This window comes from Chelonia mydas, chromosome 28 (genome assembly GCF_015237465.2).
Source record: "Chelonia mydas isolate rCheMyd1 chromosome 28, rCheMyd1.pri.v2, whole genome shotgun sequence".
Lineage (NCBI taxonomy): Eukaryota > Metazoa > Chordata > Testudines > Cheloniidae > Chelonia > Chelonia mydas.
Window position 1 is genome coordinate 7141956 of NC_051268.2, and position 12554 is coordinate 7154509.

The 12554-nt window shown below is 50.9% G+C and overlaps 4 protein-coding genes across 7 annotated transcripts in view; 2 read left to right on the forward strand and 2 right to left on the reverse strand.

Annotated features, from left to right (window-relative positions):
• The window catches only part of LOC102933071 (zinc finger protein 300), a 32703-nt gene extending 20888 nt beyond the window's left edge, over positions 1-11815 (reverse strand). Inside the window, exons 1-3 of one of the 3 annotated variants that reach the window (XM_043537480.1) lie at positions 11600-11815; positions 5967-6073; positions 2700-2811 (exon numbers count right to left, since the gene is read on the reverse strand). In XM_043537480.1, coding sequence (XP_043393415.1) covers positions 2700-2808 — 109 coding nt within the window. In that variant the 5' untranslated portion in view covers positions 2809-2811; positions 5967-6073; positions 11600-11815. Of the gene's footprint in view, positions 1-2699; positions 2812-5966; positions 6267-11599 lie in introns of those variants that run through there. The other 2 variants (XM_043537481.1, XM_043537482.1) reach the window with 2 other exon arrangements.
• LOC102934530 (zinc finger protein OZF) overlaps positions 1-12554 on the reverse strand; it is a 1287564-nt gene that overhangs the window by 402225 nt on the left and 872785 nt on the right.
• LOC102930400 (zinc finger protein 501) overlaps positions 1-12554 on the forward strand; it is a 1110025-nt gene that overhangs the window by 252569 nt on the left and 844902 nt on the right. The window lies entirely within an intron of this gene.
• LOC102932398 (gastrula zinc finger protein XlCGF57.1) overlaps positions 1-12554 on the forward strand; it is a 135386-nt gene that overhangs the window by 98594 nt on the left and 24238 nt on the right. The gene's annotated exons all lie outside the window — the stretch shown is intronic.

A 12554-nucleotide genomic window follows, 5' to 3' on the forward strand; every position in this document is an offset into this window, starting at 1 on the left:
ATTACTGGCCCAGCACACTTCTGTCAACACAAGTCCAACAGTCGACTTCCCCACTCCGAACTGGTTAGTGACTGATTGGTAGCAGTCTGGAGTAGTCAGCTTCCACAGTGCAATTGCCATGCACTTCTCCAGCGACAGGCAGCTCTCATTCTCGTGTCCTTGTGCTGCAAGGCTGGGGCAAGCTCATCAGTCCCATGAATGCGGCTTTCCTCATCCGAAAGCCCTGCAGCCACTGCTCGTCATCCCAGATGTTCATGACAATGTCATCCCACCACTCAGTGGTTGTTTCCAAGCCCAAAAGCGACGTTCCACTGTGGTCAGCGCCTCCGTGAATGCCACAATCAATCTTGTGTGCTAGCTACTATGCATGGCAAGATCAATGTTGCACTCCTCTTGCCTTTGTAGTTTAAGGAATAACTCCCCTGCCACTTGTGATGTGTTGGTGAGAGCGAGCAGCATATTGGTCAACAGTGCGGGATCCATTCCTGAGCCCAAAAAGGCACAATGTGCAGTACAAAAAACCATTGAAAGATGGTGCCAAATGCGGATGAAAGCACAGGGATTGCTGGGATGTGAACCAATGCATTATTGGTTCCCAGGATGCCCCACGACCCCCTCCACTTTCCCACAACTCTTAGTGGCAGAAGAGGAAGAGATGTTCTCTAGGACAGCTGCCCAGAGTGCACCGCTCCGAACACCGCTGCAAGTGTGAACACGCTATTGTGCGGGCAGCTGACAGTGTGAACACACAACAGCAGTTTCCCTTTAGCGCTCCCTGAGCGACGCTGTAACTGCTGGCGATGTAACTCTGCCAGTGTAGACATACCTTTACTCTCTTCCCATTGGAGAATAGCTCAGGGCAACAAGTTCCCACTGAAGCAAGGACAAATCCTGAAGATAGAATGAGTGGGAAAGCCCACCAAATCTGAGGTGTTTTTAAACAAGCATGGGAGCTTTAGAGAGAAAAGGGGACAAAATCAGTGGAGGAGAATAGAGAAATTGTGAATAAATTGACACCACTGGGGACCAGCAACTGCTCAGCCCAGACTCCCGGATCAGAAAGGAGACAGCAGCATCCTGTATTTTACCAAGCACTCACTACTCCTGGGGGAATTCTGTGCCAAAAAAATTAAAAATTCTACACACAAGATTTTAAAATTCTGCAAAATTCTGCATATTTTATTTGTTAAAATAACAAAATATAATCATGCCAGTTTCAATTGTTTTGGTAATTTATTTCAAAACACCTGTTACTAAGTATGTCTCTAACAATACAGACACTCCCCCACCCAAAAAAAGAACCATATTTCCTACACCCCTCAGAAGCAGTGCAAAGGCTTGGAGGAGTCAGGGGCAACAGATGAGCTGAGGGAGAGGGAAGGAGCCTGGGAGTTAACCTGGTGGGTTGTTTGGTGTAGGTGGGAGAAGTATGGAACAGATATTTTTGGGAGGGGAAGAGATTGTTAGGGAGTTGGGGAGCCTCCCTCATGCAGACCCTGGCTGATCACAAGCCTCTCCCGTTCAATCAGGTGCACCTGCCCCTGTCCCTGTGTGTCCCAGCATCCCCCATCCCCATGTGTCCCTGCAGCCCCCCTGTGATAAATGAAGGGTGGGGGAGCTCCCTTTTATGGACACCCAGCTAACCAGTTAGCTATAAAATACCTGTTAGTAGCTGTTCTCTACTTGCTTTACCTGTAAAGGGTTAAAAAGTCCATAGGTAAAAGGAAGGGAGTGAGCTCCTGACCAAAAGAAGGCTAGAACTTTTTAAAATTGGGGAAAAAAATTTCCCCTTTTTCTGACTGTGCTTTTCTCCCAGAGACAGGGCTGGAACTATGCTGTAAAAAGCTTTGGGCTGCAAAATCACCAGCTTACACCTAGAAACTACTCATTTGAAACCCCAGATACGTAAGTAGATCAGGAAATGTCTAGGAAGATGTGATTACGTTTATCTCTTTTACTTCTTTATGGCTTGTGGACTGCTCTATGCTAACCCCAGGTTCTTTTTTTTGCTTGTAACCTTTAAGCTGGACCTCAAGAGAGCTATCTTGATGCTTAATCCTTGTAATTGTTTTTTTTTTTAAATCTAGCAAAAAGTTGAAGTTCCAGATGTATTTCCTTTCTTTTGGTTTTTAATAAAATTTACCTTTTTTAAGAACAGGATTGGATTTTTGTGTCCTAAGAGGTTTGTGCACGTGTTGTTTAATTAGCTGGTGGTGACAGCTGATTTCCTTTGTTTTCTTTCTCAGCTCTTCCCTGGAGTGGGGTGAAAGGGCTTGAGGGTACCTCACAGGAAGAAATTCCCAAGTGCGCCTTCCTGAGTTCTCAAAGCGGTTTTTGCATTTGGGTGGTGGCAGCATCTACCCACCCAAGGTCAGAGAAAACCTGTAACCTTGGGAGTTAAATACAAGCCTGGAGTGGCCAGTATTAAGGTTTAGAATCCTTCCAGGCCCCCAACTTCTGCACTCAAAGTATAGGAGTGAGGAATCAGCCTTGAAACCCCCCCATGTGTCCCTGAACCTCCCTTCGCCCTGTCACCATGTGGCCCTGCAGCCCCCCTCCCATTCAACCCCTGGCTCAGTGCTGTCACCCCACTATCTCCTGAGCCAATGCCCCAGTCTGTCCCCCTCACTAGCCATTCTGGACCCCAGTCTGTGACACGCCCCCCACCGTCCCACGTGCCCCACTCTGTCTGTCCTAACCTGGCACGGCAGCCAGAGTGCTCTGATGAACCCAGCTGGCTGGTCTGGTGCCACAAGAGCCTCTGGTGGGTGAAAGGTGGAAATGCAGCACTTCTCGGGCAGAATGCATTTTCTGCAGGGAAAAAAAAGAAATTCTGTGCTGGACGTGAATTCTGCATGTGAGGAGTAAATCACACCCTGCACAAACATCACCTGCTCACTCCCATCTCCTCTCCCTATGTCTCCGAGTCCCAGAGCTGCTGCTGTCACTGACATACAGAGGCTTTAGTGTCCCATTAGTGTTGGAAGGACCCAGTCATTACAGGAGTGAACCCTAATTTCCCCATCATATGGGACAGTCTCAGCTGAGCGGGAAGTAAGAAGGGGAGGAGGTACAAAGGGAAAAAGAGAGAGACTGAACGGGTTATTGTAGCCATGTTTGTCCCAGGATATTAAAGAGAAGTATTTTTTTTAATTGGTCCTAAAAGAAATTCCCTCATCCACCTTGTCTCTCCAAGAGATCTGAAAGTGGCAGAAGGAGACAAACAGGAAGACAGAGCTCAGGACTCTAAACCAAACATTTTCAATCCCTGGAAGAAACTACATTTCCCATCTGCCCATGGGTGGGTGTGTGTTTTATATGAGGGACCACCCCATTCCTCTCACAGCAGCAAGGAGAGACTGCAGCCAGCCCCAGAGGGTCCTTCCCCACCCTGGGATATTTGTGGCGAGAAAGTTTGTGTGTGGTGGGTGCATGGGCTGGGTCCCCAGACAGCTAGATACATCTGCAGACTGGAAAGCCAGGGGAACTCCAGCACAGCATGGGGGCTGGGGTAGCAGTTCTGGAGCTGGGCCTCTGCCCCCTCTGGGTCCCATGGCATATGGCTCTGGCAGCACCAAGTGGGTCCATCACCTCAGGGGCAGGTTTCGGTAGTGTCTGAGATCAGGGTGAGGATTGTGGGGGGTGTGCATGCACAGGAATGGGGGATGGAATTCACCTCCCCACCCCTCTGCAGAGCCCAGCAATTAGGGATTTACCCAGTGAAGTGAATTTCACTCTGGGTGACTCTGACCCAGCCACTGAAAGATCCTTGTGCCTTAGGTTCCACACTGACCACAGGATTTTATTAATACTCCCTCCCTGGACGGCCAGAGTTTATTAGTGTGTTAGGGGAATCATAAGATGACAATTCATTAAGAATGACGATATTTGTGTGTTTATTATTAAATTCCCGGAGACCCACCCCCGCCAATCCCCGTCCTTCTTCCAATGAGCTATAAATATCTAAGGGACTCAGCTACTGATCCTGCCCCTCCCCACATTCTACAGCAGTACTTGGCCAGGGAAACATGTAAATACTTTGAACCAAATTCCTGAAGCTGCTGAGTATGCACAAGTTAAAATGAAACCAAGGCCCCGTCTCTCCCAGCACGTGGCCCTTCTTGCAAATTAATAGACACTCCCCAAAAATCTGAAATGGCCACTTCATAACTGGTAGAATGTTATTTATCTATTGACTTCTGGGAATTACCAATAAAAGAAAGAACCCAGTGAAGGTCTGAGGGAAAGATCTCATGTGTCTTTACAAATCGGTATAATCTAATCTGGAACTTTATACACTAAATTGACTTATTCTTAGCCCTATGGTGATTGCCTGGTGTCACTTCAGGGCAGAATTAAGGTTGGGTGCTTTAGCTGTGAATTTCCAACCCCTAGCATATTGCAATTGCTGTTAAGTGGGTTTGGCAAAATTAATTTTGTCTATTTCTTTTTTTAATTTCAATAGATGATATCGATAGTTATTTTAAAGCCCTTTTTTAATGTTTACAATTTCAGTGTTCAAGGCTGTGGGAAGTTATGGGGGTGGTCAGACAACAATTATTTAATTACAGTAAATGTTGAGATTCGAAAAGCCAAATCTTTATAACTGTTCAAACACAAATTGTCAATGTCACAAGAAAAATATACAGTGTAAATATCCGTAAATCAAACTCAACTTTCTCCAGAAGCATTTCTATATTTTACCTATATAAACATTTTTCATCTTTCTGTGTACAGTGAAATCAACATTTACTGCAATTTATTAATAAAAATCCAATCCTTTCAAGTGTACTTTAAAGTAATGAAGTACTTTACAGCCTAGGAAGTGAAAGAATGAATGCTTCCTTTGAGGATAATTACACCCTCCCTGGGATGTATTTTACTCTCAATACCGTAACCCCATCGTGATGTAGCTCCTGTCTGGGAGCTCTGCTGAGGCCAGTGGCATTATGATCAGAAGGGGACACTCTGACACACGAGCAGAGACACATGGGGGAGGGTGGAGGATGAGGTAACATGGAGACTACCAGGGTTGAACATGGCCCTACAGAGTTTGGGGAGCAAACTCCCTCTCCTCTCCCCCACCTCCCAGAGACAGTAACGCTGATAAATCGTTCCCTGAAATCTAAATAGCCCCAGTATGTGAGAGAGTGATTAACGCAGGTGCCTTAGGGGCTACAGCGCCAACCCCCTGCCTGGACGAGGGGGATGAAGAACTGCAGTAGAAACGGGTTAGGCTAGGAGAGGGCACAGCTGATGTGGGACTGGGAGCTCAGTTGACCAAGAGGCCAGAGCTCATGGGGGGTTGGGACAAGAAGTCAACAGGACTCGGTAGAGGCACTTCTGTGTATTTTCCCCGTTTACCATCCTGACATGTATTTAATTTAGAAACTTTTCATTCAGATTTAAACACATTGGAGCGAAGATGTGTTGAGGCATTTCCACTTACAGTGGTACAGTTTTAATTAGGTGCTTAATCAGATGCAAATGCAACACAAAGCAGGCAATAATTGGTGTGCTTTCATTCATTAACTTGACTGTGTGCGGTGCATAGCTTTTAAAAAGAAAAGATGGTGTGAGTGAGTGGCAAAATTTCAGGCATTAAGACATGGAAATTAGGTGTCAGTTCGGTTCTCATGTGTTTATCTCATAATTTTAATTTAATAGTTTTAAGGGAATCAGTGTTAATACCATGTTGTTTTAATAGCATTAGGGTCTATTTGTAGAACTGTTTGCAAGATTTCATTGAATACTGTGAACCAGCCACCTTAACCTTTTATTTCAGGATTACTAAATACAATCCAGCACCCCACTCCTGAAAGTCTGCAAGCCCTGGCCAGTGGCATGCTCCCTAGAGAGCAAACACCTGACAAGCCCTTTTGCCCTAAAAAGCACTTTGGCTCTTTGACATTGCTTCATCCACCCCATCAGAAAATGCTACAGGTAACCAGGTAATTACAGCGTACCCTCACGAGGTGTACTTCTACCAGGTATGTGCCAAAATTCAAATGGTTCTGTCTGGTTTATCTTTCATTCAGCTTTGCAATTCTTCGATCCCATTTAAAAACTGGAACTGAAATAACCAAAGCAAGTTAAGTAGAGAGCGGCCTCGGGCACAGGCGGGGGTAAAACAATAAAGAGAAAGAACTGACTATGCAAAAAGGAACATCCCAAACTATCAGAGCCCCAGACCCCAGTCCAACTGAATCCACCCCAGCCAGGCATATCAAGCTGAGCCCCTGAAAAATCGCCCATCCCCTCTGGCAGTGAATGCCAGATGGAGCTATGGTGTGTACGTCTGCTCTGCTGACATGCTGCTTTGGTACGGAAGGCACCACGGCCACAGGGAGCAGGGACATGGACTCCTGCAAAACAAAATCCAGCACCGCATCCCCTCCCACCTCCGCACGGTCTGCCATCCCTTCCCCCACCTCCACATGGCCACTCTCAGCCTATTGCTAACAGTTCCTTCCAGCCTTCAGCTCTATAAATAAATAAAACACGGTGTTACAAAAGGTAGATCCTGCCAGAGCAGCCTGATCTCCTTCTGTGAGAAGGTAACTAATGTTTTGGACAAAGGAAATGCAGTAGCTCTCATCTATCTGGATGTCAGTACGGCATCTGATACAGTTCCACATGGGAAACTATTTGTTAAATTGGAGAAGATGGGAGAACTGAAAGGTGGATAAGGAACTGGTTAAAGTGGAGACTACAAGGAATCATGCTGAACTGCCAGGCTGTAGGGAGGTCACTAGTGGAGTTTCTCAGGGATTGGTCTTGGGAACAATCGTATTTAACATTTTTATTAGTGATCTTGGCACAGGAAGTGGGAGTGTGACACAAAGCTGGGAGGGATTGCCAATACGGAGGAGGACCAGATTATCATACAAGAAGATCTGGATGTCCTTGTAAACTGGAGTAATAGAAATGGGATGATATTTAATAGTACAAAGTGCAAGGTCGTGCATTTGAGGACAAACAACAAGTATTTTTGCTGTAAACTGGGCACTTATCAGTTGGAAGTGACAGAGGAGGAGAAAGACCTAGGTGTATTGGTTGATCACAGGACGACTATAAGCTGCCACCGAGATGCAGCCATGGAAAAGGTTAATGCAGTCCTAGGGTGCATCAGGCAATGTAATTCCAGTAGAAACAGGGAACTATTAGTGCCATTCTATAAGACACTGGTGAGACCTCATCTGGAATAGAGTGTGCAGTTTTGGTCTCCCGTGTTTAAGAAGAATGAATTCAAAGTGGAACAGGTGCAGAGAAGGGCTACTAGGATGATCCGAGGAATGGAAAACCTGCCTTACGAGAGGAGACTCAAAGAGCTTGGCTTGTTTAGCCAAACCAAAAGAAGGCTGAGGGGGGGAGACAGGATCACTCTCTATAAATACCTCATAGGGATAAGTACCAGGGACGGAGAGGAGTTATTGAAGTTAAGCTCCAACGTGGACCCCAGATTCAGAACAAATTAATATAAACTGGCCGTCAACAAGTTTAGGCTTGAAATTAGGGGAAGGTTTCTAACCATCAGAGGAGTGTGGTTCTGGAACAGCCTCCCAAGGGGAGCAGTGGGGGCAAAAGACCTAACTGGTGATGTAGGTCAGGGTCTGTGCAGTGCGTGGCACAACAGAGCCACTGATCTCCACTGGCTTCTCTACAGCGCCTGGCATAACAGGGGCTTAACTGGGGGCTCTGCAACTCCCGGCATTACAGGAGCCCTGATTTTGTTTGGGGTCCCTGCAGCATCTGGCCAAATGTGGGGGGGAGGATCTCTGTCAGGGTCTGTGCAGGGCCCAGTACAGTGGTGGGGCGTGATGTTGGCTGAGGTCAGTGCAGGGCCAGGCCAAGCGGGGACACAGATCTCAGTTGAGGTCTCTAAAGTGCCCGGGACCCTGGAGGCAGCAGTCTGGGCCACTGTCATGCGCTGCCTGGCACAAGGGGAGCCGTGATCTCGGTCCAGGTCTCAGTTTTACCTGGCACAATGGGGGGTCTGATGTCAGCTGGGGTCTCTGCAGGGCCTGGCAGAACAGGGTCCCGGAGCTCAGCCAGGGTCCCTGCAGCCCCCGGCCCGACAAGGTCCCTGCTCTCTGTCAGGGTGCGGGCAGTCCCTGGCACAACGAGGGCCCCAAACTCGGTCAGGGTCTGTGCAGTGCCCGGCACGTGGGAGCCCCTGATCTCACGCAAGGCCCGAGCCACCGTCAGCACCATAAGAGCCCTGATCTCAGTCCGACACCTGGGGGGAAAAGCGGGAAGATTTTCAAGGAATTGATATCAATATTTCAGAACTGAGGAGAAAACGGGGCACACACTAAATATTTGCCAATATAAGAGAAAAGAACCAACATCTGGGGAGATTTTATGTCACCATTCAACCATTCAAGAGAAAAGAGGGGAAATTTGAGGGGATTATACAGCGATATTCAATGAACAACAGAATGGGATGGATTCTTCTCGCCTCCCCTTCACATGGCCGGCGGGGAGCTCTGGGTGATGTGGCTTTCACACGGGAAAGGAGCGGGGCTGGAGTCAGAAGGTCACTGGTTGTGGGGTCTGGGAATTTGACTAGCAGGCGGTGGGAGGGGGCAGGGGCTGCTGGGTTGGGCGGGGCGGGGAGGGGAAAGTAGCTGGGACTGGGAAACCTGGGGCCGTCTCCATGGGGGGCGCTTGCTACTCCCTCCCCTTCCTGGGCCTTTCCAGGCCCTGTGGCCAGCAGAGAGCGGCCCCCCCAGCCCAGCCCAGAGGTGTCCCTGCCTCAGGGCTCTCCCAGCCTCTGCCCATTAACCCTCTTCCCATTTCAGAAATCATTCAGGGAAATGATTTCCCACCTAAACAAGGACAAGTCGCTGCAGGTAAAACCGTGGGGAGGGAAACACCCCAAACCTGAGACTTGAACTGGACATTGGAGAAGTGGAGAGAAAACGGGGTGCAATCGGTGGAGGAGAACAGAGAACATCTCAGGAATTTGAGAGAAAACGGGGCGGGGGATCACCATAGATTTTGATCTTTGCTATCTAGAGAGAAAAGGGGGAAGGACTGGAGAGAACGTAACACCCTGTCTTGGGCAGCATTGAACCGGGGACCTCTGGAGCTTAGTGCATGGGGTGGGCAAACTATGGCCCGGGGGCCGGATCCAGGCCCTCAGGGCTTTGGGTCCGGCCCATGGGATTGCCACCCCCCAGCACCATGGGCCCGCGCCACTCCCTGAAGTGGCTGGCACCACGTCCCTGCGGCCCCTGGGTGTGGGGGGGTATCTCCCCTGGCAGCTCCCATTGGCAGGGAATGGGGAACCGCAGCCAATGGGAGCTTCAGGGGAGGTATCCACAGGCGAGGGAAGCTCATGGAGCCCTCTGCGCCCCCCCCCCCCCCCCCCCCCAGGGACATGGTGCTGGCCACTTCTGGGAGTGGTGCGGAGATAGGGACAGGGCAGGCAGGGAGCCTGTCCTGGCCCCGGTGCACACTGCTGCCACCTCGGAGCAACTCCAGGTAAGCAGCGCTGGGCCGGAGCCCAAACCCCTCCTGTACCCCAACTCCCTGCCACACCCTGCACACCTCCTCCACCCCAACCTTTGCCCTGAGCCCCCTCATACATCCCACACCCCTCCTCTGCCCCAACCCCTTGCCCTGAGCCCCTTCCTGCACACCGCACCCCCTCCCACACCCCGACCCCCTGCCCCGGCCCTGCATGCAATTTCCCCACCCAGATGTGGTCCTCAGGCCAAAAAAGTGGCCAAGAGTCCTGTGGCACCTTATAGACTAACACACATATTGGAGCATGAGCTTTCGTGGGTGAATACCCACTTCGTTGGATGCATGGAGTGGAAATTTCCAGAGGCAGGTATAAATATGCAAGCAAGAATCAGGCTAATCAACTACGATACCCACAAGAGGAAATAAGGAAACAGATCAAGAGAGCCAGACGTGTACCCAGAAACCTCCTGCTGCAAGACAAGCCCAAGAAAGAAACCAACAGCACTCCACTGGCCATCACATACAGTCCGCAGCTAAAACCTCTCCAGCACATCATCAGTGATCTACAACCCATCCTGGACAAGGATCCCTCACTTTCACAGGCCTTGGGAGGCAGGCCAGTCCTCGCCCACAGACAACCCACCAACCTGAAGCATATTCTCTCTCACCAGCAACGACACACCGCACCGTAGTAACTCTAACTCAGGAACCAATCCACGCAACAAACCTCGATGACAACTCTGCCCACACATCGACACCAGCGACACCATCACAGGACCTAACCAGATCAGCCACACCGTCACCGGTTCATTCACCAGCACGTCCACCAATGTAACCTACGCCATCATGTGCCAGCAATGCCCCTCTTCTCTGTACATCGGCCAAACGGGACAGTCCCTACGTAAAAGGATAAATGGACACAAATCAGATATTAGGAATGGCAATATACAAAAACCTGTAGGAGAACACTTCAACCTCCCTGGACACACAATAGCAGATGTAAAGGTCGCCATCCTGCAGCAGAAAAACTTCAGGACCAGACTTCAACGGGAAACTGCTGAGCTTCAGATCATTTGCAAATTTGACCCCATCAGCTCAGGATTAAACAAAGACTGAATGGCTCGCCAATGACAAAAGCAATTTCTCCTCCCTTGGGATTCACACCTCAACTGCTAGAAGAGGGCCTCATCCTCCCTGATTGAACTAACCTCGTTATCCCTAGCCTGATTCTTGCTTGCATATTTATACCTGCCTCTGGAAATTTCCACTCCATGCATCCGATGAAGTGGGTATTCACCCACGAAAACTTATGCTCCAGTACGTCTGTTAGTCTATAAGGTGCCACAGGACTCTTTAAGAAAAAGGAGGACTTGTGGCACCTTAGAGACTAACCCATTTATTTGAGCATAAGCTTTCATGAGCTACAGCTCACTTTATCGGATGCATGCAGTGGAAAATACAGTGGGGAGATTTCATGTTCTCTGTGTATATAAAACTCTCCCCTGTATTTTCCACTGCATGCACCGGATGAAGTGAGCTGTAGCTCACGAAAGCTCATGCTCAAATAAATGGGTTCGTCTCTAAGGTGCCACAAGTCCTCCTGTTCTTTTTGCGAATACAGACGAACACGGCTGCTACTCTGCGACAGGGCTCTTTGCAGCTTTTACAGACCCAGACTAACACGGCCCCCGATACTTGACCTCAGGCCAAAAAGTTTGCCCTCCCCTGCTGTACAGAAAGCCACCGGGATGTCAGCGAAGGCTGCAGAGGAGAGTCATTCACTGCTCTCCAAGCGGTCTGGGTGCCCCTGGACGGGACAGGACATCACCCCCAGGGGGTGTGCAGGGGTCCTTTATCCCCACGGGAGGGGGCAGCGGTAAATCCGAGGGGATCTCAGCCCCCCCCCTTCCCTCCCCGCGGGTCCCCTGCTCTTCTCCTCTCCCTGCCATATCCTGGCTGCACAGATATTTTTCCATCTGCCCCCCTCCCCCCTCTCCTGCCCCCCCCGGTCTCCCTCCGCCCGGCCCCCCCGGGGGGCAGATCCCGGCGCTGCGAGAGGCCGGGTCCCCCCCCCCCCCCGGACACGGGGCAGAGTCACCGCCCGCCCCCGGGCTCGCTCCGGTACCTGGAGGCTGCAGCGCCGCAGCGGGGCGGGCGGAGCCCGGGGCGGCCCCAGGGCGGCTCCAGCGGGAGCGGGGCCCGGGCGGGGCGGGGCGGGGGGGTTAAGGACGGTCCCCCCCCCCGGCACAGACCCTTCTGCTCACAGCCGCGGGCTGCAGCGGGGCATTTCCAGGGGCGGGAGCTGATCGCACACACGGTCCTTCCTCCTTTGTTCTCCCGGCCCCCCCCCCGGCTCTGGGCCCCTCCCAGCTGGGCTGCCGGAGCCTGAAACCTGCGGGGGGGGGAGCTCCCTGGAAAGCCCCAGGTGTGGTGGGAAATGTAGTTTCTCTGGGCTCTGCCTCTGCGCATGTAGGATTGTCCCCCCCCAGCTCCCCACACTGCCAGCTGCGGGGAGCTAGAGAGGCCAGGTGGGGGCCCGGTCCCAACTTTTACTGCACCAGCCCCTGCTGGGGAGAGAGACCAGCTTCCCAGCCCCACACAACTCTGCTCCGGCTCTGGGAGCTGCTCCAGCTGCCCCCCACCAGCCAGGCAGCACCCCAGAGTCAGCAGCCCTGCTCTTCATCCCTGCCACACAGGCCTGAGTGTCAAGCCCCCCCTTAATCACTGTACCGGAAAGAATAAATCCGGAGAGGGGAATGCAGCCAGAGAAAATATGGAGACCATTTTCGGTACCCCAAGAGAACCAGCTGAGATTACTCAGCCGGGCCCACGAGGTACACGTCTTGAGGCACAAGGAAAACAGCACATCAGACAGTGCTGGCTCGAGAACTTCGGCTAGGCGGAGGCTTTTGAGGTAGTACCAAAATATAGTAAATCCGGTGAGCCATGACCAAGCGTGGGGAAGGTCCCAGTTGAGGGCCAGGCTGCCCTGATTCCGCTTCCCACCATAGGCGACCATTTTCAGCGGGTCACTTTGGTCATTGTAGGGCCCCTTAGCAAAGTTACCTGGATGGGGGAAA